Source organism: Rhinoraja longicauda, chromosome 34 (assembly GCF_053455715.1).
Source record: "Rhinoraja longicauda isolate Sanriku21f chromosome 34, sRhiLon1.1, whole genome shotgun sequence".
Lineage (NCBI taxonomy): Eukaryota > Metazoa > Chordata > Chondrichthyes > Rajiformes > Arhynchobatidae > Rhinoraja > Rhinoraja longicauda.
Window position 1 is genome coordinate 4481448 of NC_135986.1, and position 7500 is coordinate 4488947.

General features: G+C 51.0%; 1 protein-coding gene across 1 annotated transcript in view; it reads right to left on the bottom strand.

Moving 5' to 3' along the window:
• LOC144609295 (phosphatidylinositol 4,5-bisphosphate 3-kinase catalytic subunit alpha isoform-like) overlaps positions 1 to 4414 on the bottom strand; it is a 40105-nt gene extending 35691 nt beyond the window's left edge. The window contains exon 1 of the mRNA XM_078427726.1: positions 4408 to 4414. Coding sequence (XP_078283852.1) covers positions 4408 to 4414 — 7 coding nt within the window. The remainder of the gene's footprint in view (positions 1 to 4407) is intronic.
• Positions 4415 to 7500: the final 3086 nt, after the last annotated feature.

Genomic DNA, 7500 nt, shown 5'->3' on the forward strand with positions numbered 1-7500 from the left:
CTCTAAACTAAAAATGGCTTTCCACTATGTTGCAAAAATAGGGGCAACTTACAGCTTTTTTTTTTTTAAAGAGTTTTTTAAGTTTTAGGGATCAGCAAAATAGGCCCTTCGGCCTACCGAGTATATAAGATTATTAAGACATAAGATTATTAAGGGGTTGGACACGTTAGAGGCAGGAAACATGTTCCCAATGTTGGGGGAGTCCAGAACCAGGGGCCACACACAGTTTAAGAATAAGGGGTCGGCCATTTAGAACGGAGATGAGGAAAAACCTTTTCAGTCAGAGAGTGGTGAATCTGTGGAATTCTCTGCCTCAGAAGGCAGTGGAGGCCAATTCTCTGAATACTTTCAAGAGAGAGCTGGATAGAGCTCTTAAGGATAGCGGAGTCAGGGGGTACGGGGAGAAGGCAGGAACGGGGTACTGATTGAGAATGATCAGCCATGATCACATTGCATGGCGGTGCGTACAGGCTCGAAGGCCGAATGGCCTCCTCCTGCACCTATTGTCTATTGAGTCCGCACGTAATGTGATCACGTATTGTCTTTTGCTGACTGGGATAGCAGGCAACAAAAAAGCTTTTCACTTTGCCTCGTGCACACGTGAATGGGTGCCGCGGTGGTAGAGTTGCTGCCTCACGGCGCCAGAGGCCCGGGTTCGATCCCGCCTACGGGCGCTGCCTGTACGGAGTTTGTACGTTCTCCCCGTGACCTGCGAGGGTTTTCCCCGAGATCTTCGGTTTCTCCCACACTCCAAAGACGTGCAGGTTTGCAGGTTAATTGGCTGGGTACAAATGTAAAATTGCCCCTCGTGTGTGTAGGATAGTGTTAGTGTGCGGGGATCGCCGGTCGGCGCGGACCCGGTGGGCCGAAGGGCCCGTTTCCGCCCTGTATCTCTGAACTAAACTAAACTGGAGGGACAGCACCTCATCTGACAACCCAACGGTCCCTAAACAACCCTTGCACCACCTTTCTCCCCGTCCCACCCCCGCCCCAGTCGTCGTGCTAGTTTCGTTGTCGTCCTGTTGAGTTTCACCGTCTGTGCAACTCATTATCACCGAGCCCACAGCCAACAATGCACCATTGTGGGCTCCGCCTTTTTCCTAGTCACAAATCGTCACTTTTTTTGTTGCAAATCTTCAATTCATTTGTTCTATCTCTCTCTCTCTCTCAACATCAACATCAACGTCTTTGTCTCTGATTGTGTCCGTTGTTCAAGATGTTGTCTCTTGTCGAAACCAAACCAAAGCATCGCTTCGCTGAACACCATCGCTCAGCCCGCCTGAACCTACCTGATCTCCCGGTGGCTCAGCACTTCAACCTCCCCTCCCACTCCCGCACTGACCTCTCTGTCCTGGGCCTCCTCCGTTGTCAGAGTGAGGCCCAGCGCACAAATTGGAGGAATAGCACCCTCATATTTCGCTTGGGCAGCTTACACCCCAGCGGTACGAACATTGACTTCTCTAACTTCAGGTAGCCCTGGCATTCCCCCCCTCTCTCCATCCCTCCCCCACCCAAGTTCCACCAGCTTCTCGTTCTCACCCAGCACAAACAGCTAACAACGGCCAGTTTCCTTTATCATCGTCACTTTTTTGCACATCTTTCATTCATTGTTCTTTATCTCTCCACATCGCCGTCTGTATCTCTCGTTTTCCCTTATCCCTGACCTGTCTGAAGAAGGTCTCGACCCGAAACGTCACCCATTCCTTCTCTCCAGAGATGCTGCCTGACCCGCTGAGTTACTCCAGCACTTTGTGTCTACCTTCGGTTTAAACCAGCATCTGCACTTCCTTCCAACACCATCCATGTACCTGCCGACTGTTTCTTAAACGTTGGGATAGTCCCAGCCTCAACTACCTCCTCCGGCAGCTCGTTCCATACACCCACCGCCCTCTGTGTGAAAAAGTTACCCCTCAGATTCCTATTAATCTTTCCCCCTTCACTTCACCTTAAACCTATGTCCTCTGGTCCTCGATTCCCCTACTCTGGGCAAGAGACTCTGTGCGTCTACCTGATCTATTCCTCTCATGATTTTGTACAGATCACCCCTCAATCTCCTGCGCTCCAAGGAATAGAGACCCAGCCTGCTCAACCTCTCCCTGTAGCTCACACCCTCTAGTCCTGGCAACATCCTCGTAAATCTTCTCAGCGCCCTTTCAAGCTCGACAACATCTTTCCTATAACCTGGTCCTCGACAGAAATATAGTCCGTCTATTCCCTCTGTGCTTGGAGATGAATGGAACTTTATAATTGCATGTGACATTTGAGGTGGGGGGGGGGGAGAGTTTAATGGAAGATGGGGCACAGAGTGGGGGTGTAACTCAGCGGGTCAGGCAGCATCTCTGGAAAGGATGGGTGACAAGAGACAATAGGTGCAGGATTAGGCCATTCGGCCCTTCGAGCCAGCACCGCCATTCACTGTGATCATGGCTGATCATCCACAATCAGTAACCCCGTTCCTGCCTTCTCCCCATACCCCCTGACTCCGCAATCCTTAAGAGCTCTATCTAGCTCTCTCGTGAAAGCATCCAGAGAATCGGCCTCCACTGCCTTCTGAGGCAGAGAATTCCACAACTCTCTGGGTGAAAACGTTGCTCCTCATCTCCGTTCTAAATGGTCTACCCCTTATTCCTAAACTGTGTGTAACCCCCCCCTTGTTCTGGACTCCCCCAACATCAGGAACATGTTTCCTGCCTCTGACGTGTCCAATCCCTGAATAATCTTGTATGTTTCCATAAGATCCCCTCTCATCCTTCTAAATTCCAGCCCGCTCGCTCCAGTCTTTCAACGTACGACAAGTCCCGCCATCCCGGGGATTAACCTGGTGAACGCTATTTATTCACAAAATGCTGGAGCAACTCAGCAGGTCAGGCAGCATCTCAGGAGAGAAGGAATGGGTGACGTTTCGGGTCGAGACCCTTCTTCAGACTGATGTCGGGGGGGCGGGACAAAGGAAGGATATAGGTGGAGACAGGAAGATAGAGGGAGAACTGGGAAGGGGGAGGGGAAGGGAGGGACAGAGGAACTATCTAAAGTTGGAGAAGTCGACGTTCATACCACTGGGCTGCAAGCTGCCCCGGCAAAATATGAGGTGCTGTTCCTCCAATTTCCGGTGGGCCTCACTATGGCACTGGAGGAGGCCCATGACAGAAAGGTCAGACTGGGAGTGGGAGGGGGAGTTGAAGTGCTCAGCCACCGGGAGATCAGGTTGGTTAAGGCGGACCGAGCGCAGTTGTTGAGCGAAGCGATCGCCGAACCTGCGTTTGGTTTCGCCGATGTAAATAAGTTGACATCTGGAGCAGCGGATGCAATAGATGAGGTTGGAGGAGGTGCAGGTGAACCTCTGTCCTACCTGGAAAGACTGTTTGGGTTCCTCATGCCTCCTCCAGTGCCATAGTGAGGCCCACCGGAAATTGGAGGAACAGCACCTCATATTTCGCCTGGGCAGCTTGCAGCCCAGCGGTATGAACATTGACTTCTCCAACTTTAGATAGTCCCTCTTTTCCCCTCCCCCTTCCCAGATCTCCCTCTATCTTCCTGTCTCCACCTATATTCTTCCTTTGTCCTGCCCCCCTGACATCAGTCTGGAGAAGGGTCTCGACCCAAAACGTTGCCCAAAGTATGTGTATATATATGTGTGTGTGTGTATATAAGATATAAGATAATTAGGGGATTGGACACATTAGAGGCAGGAAACATGTTCCCAATGTTGGGGGAGTCCAGAACAAGGGGCCACAGTTTAAGAATAAGGGGTCGGCCATTTAGAACGGAGATGAGGAAGAACTTTTTCAGTCAGAGAGTGGTGAAGGTGTGGAATTCTCTGCCTCAGAAGGCAGTGGAGGCCAGTTCGTTGGATGCTTTCAAGAGAGAGCTGGATAGAGCTCTTAAAGATAGCGGAGTGAGGGGGTATGGGGAGAAGGCAGGAACGGGGTACTGATTGAGAGTGATCAGCCATGATCGCATTGAATGGCGGTGCTGGCTCGAAGGGCTGAATGGCCTACTCCTGCACCTATTGTCTATTGTCTATTGTATATATGTCTATGTGTGTGTATATATATTTATATATGTGTGTGTTTGTGAATGTATGTGTATACATATGTGTGTGTGTGTGTGTGTGTGTATATGTGTGTGTGCGTGTATATATATGTATGTGTGTGTGTGTATATGTATATATATATATCAGCCTGAAGAAGGGTCTCGACCCGAAACGTCACCCATTCCTTCTCTCCTGAGATGCTGCCTGACCCGCTGAGTTACTCCAGCATTTTGTGAATAAATACCTTCGATTTGTACCAGTATCTGCAGTTATTTTCTTGTGCAACCTGGTGAACGGTTTCGGGTCGGGACTGAAAGTAGAGGGGGGGGGGGGGGGGGGGGGAGGGGGGAAAAGGCCAGGAAAGAGTCATCTACCCGACATTCTTGTGTAAATACCAACTTTTCCGTGCCGTTGTTGTGGTGAGATCGTGGCCCTATGTCGGTGGGAGGGGAACCTAACTCACATCCTGTTTATATCAGCGCCTGACATTGCAGGACACACACCCATAAGGATCCCAGCTTCCTCTGCAGGGACCATTGGCCTGCTTGCTTCCCCTGTTAGCTGCCTCTACACGGTGGCGCGGCGGGTAGAGTCGCTGCCTCACGGCGCCGGAGACCCGGGTTCCATCCCGACCACGGGCGCCGTCTCTGCGGAGTTTGTACGTTCTCCCCGTGACCTGCGTGGGTTTTCTCCGGGCGCTCCGGTTTCCTCCCGCACTCCAGAGGCGCGCGGGCTTGTAGGTTAATTGGCTTCGGTAAAATTGTAAATTGTCCCTAGTATGTGTGTGTGTGTGTCAGTGTGTGTGTCAGTGTGTGTGTGTCAGTGTGTGTGTGTGTCAGTGTATGTGTTTGTGTCCGTGTGTATGTGTGCGTGTGAGTTAGTGTGTATGTGTGTGTGTCAGTGTGTGTGTGTGTGTGTCAGTGTGTGTGTCAGTGTGTGTCTGTGTCAGTGTGTGTGTGTGTCAGTGTGTGCGTGTCAGTGTGTGTATGTCAATGTGAGCGTGTGTGTGTGTCAGTGTGTGTGTGCGTGTGTGTTCGTGTGTGTGTGTGTGTTCGTCAGTGTGTGTGTGTGTATGTTCGTCAGTGTGTGTGTGTCAGTGTGTGTCAGTGTGTGTGTGTCAGTGTGTGTGTGTGTTTGTGTTTGTTTGTGTGTGTGTATTCGTCAGTGCGTGTGTGTGTGTGTGTGTGTATGTGTGTGTGTGTGTGTGTGAGAGATCGCTGGTCGGTGCGGACCCGGTGGGCCGAATTAAAGGACGTTCTTTTAGGAAGGAGATGAGGAGGAATTTCTTCAGTCAGAGGGTGGTGAATCTGTGGGATTCTTTGCCACAGACGGCTGTGGAGGCCACAAGTCAGTGGATGTGTTTACGGCAGATATAGATAGATATTTAGGGGGGAAAAAAAACTGCAATGCTGGTTTAAATCGAAGGTAGACACAAAATGCTGGAGTAACTCAGCGGGTCAGGCAGCATCTCGGGAGAGTTACTCCAGCATTCTGTGTCTACCGTAGATAGATGTTTGGTCAGTGCGGGTGTCAGGGGTTATGGGGAGAAGGCAGGAGAATGGGGTTGTGAGGGAGAGATAGATCAGCCGTGATAAACAGGGGGGGGGGTCGTCTTGATGGGCCAAATGGCCTAAATCTGCTCTGTACCTCTGAACGAAACTGAAACTAAACTACATTGGGCCTCATCGAGATCTCTCACCTGGTATAGACGCTAAATCATCAGTAAACTTCAATACATTCAAAACTCCGCTGCCCGTCTACTCACCCGCTCCCCGATCCGTGACCATATCACCCCCCGTCCTTTACAAACTCCACTGGCTCCCCATCCCCCAGAGAATCCAGTACAAAATCCTCCTCATGACCTACAAAGCCCTCCATAACCTGGCCCCATCCTACCTGACCGACCTCCTCCACAGGCACACTCCCACCCGCACCCTCCGCTCTGCCGCTGCCAATCTCCTGTCGTCCCCCCCATCCGGACCAAACTCAGATCCTGGGGGGGACAGGGCTTTCTCCATCGCTGCTCCCACCCTATGGAACTCACTACCCCAAACCGTCAGAGACTCCTCCACACTCACCACATTCAAAACATCACTGAAGTCTCACCTGTTCAGCACTGCCTTCAACCACTGAAGGTCACCTCACCTTCTGTCTCCTTTCTCTGTTCGTTTACTTATTTATCTATTTATTCACTTCTCTATGTTCTAGAAATCCCTGTAAAGCGTCTTTGAGTGTTTGAAAAGCGCTATATAAATGTAATGCATTATTATTATTATTAAATGCTGGAGTAACTCAGCGGGACAGGCAGTGTAGACGCACAGAATCTCTTGCCCTGAGTAGGGGAATCGAGGACCAGAGGACATAGTTTAGTTCAGAGACACAGCGCGGAAACAGGCCCTTTCGAGCCCACCGGGTCCGCGCCGACCAGTGATCCCCGCACACTAACACTATCCTACACACACCAGGGACAATTTTTACATTTGTCCAGCCAATTAACCTACAAACCCGCACGTCTTTGGAGTGTGGGAGGAAACCGAAGATCTCGGAGAAAACCCACGCAGGTCACGGGGAGAACGGACAAACTCCGTACAGACGGCGCCCGTGGTCGGGATCGAACCCGGGTCTCCGGCGCTGCATTCGCTGTAGGGCATCAACTCTACCGCCGCGCCGCTTAAATGTTCCCCGATGTTGGGGGGGAGTCCAGAACCAGGGGGTCACACAGTTTAAGAATAAGGGGTTGGCCCTTTAGGCTTGAGATGAGGGCACACTTTTTCAGCCAGAGAGCTTGGTTTGGTTAAGTGTCACGGCGCGGAAACAGACCCTTCGGCCCATGCTGAACGTCGACGATCGGTGCCCTAGTTCTGCCCCAAATGCTGAGGACAGTTTACAGAAACCAATGATCCTACAAACCCGCACGTCTTTGGAGTGTGGGAGGAAACCGGAGCACCCGGAGAAAACCCACGCAGGTCACGGGGAGAACGTGCAAACTCCGTACAGTCAGGATGGAACCCGGGTCTCTGGCGCTGCAAGGCAGCAGGAGTACTGAGTGCAGTTTTGGTCTCCAAATTTGAGGAAGGATATTCTTGCTATTGAGGGCGTGCAGCGTAGGTTCACCAGGTTAATTCCCGGAATGGCGGGACTGTCGTATGTTGAAAGACTGGAGCGGCTAGGCTTGTATACACTGGAATTTAGAAGGATGAGAGGGGATCTTATCGAAACGTATAAGATTATTAAGGGGTTGGACACGTTAGAGGCAGGATACATGTTCCCAATGTTGGGGGAGTCCAGAACAAGGGGCCACACACAGTTTAAGAATAAGGGGTCGGCCATTTAGAACTGAGATGAGGAAAAACTTTTTCAGTCAGAGAATTGTGAATCTGTGGAATTCTCTGCCTCAGAAGGCAGTGGAGGCCAATTCTCTGAATGCATTCAAGAGAGAGCTAGATAGAGCTCTTAAGGATAGCGGA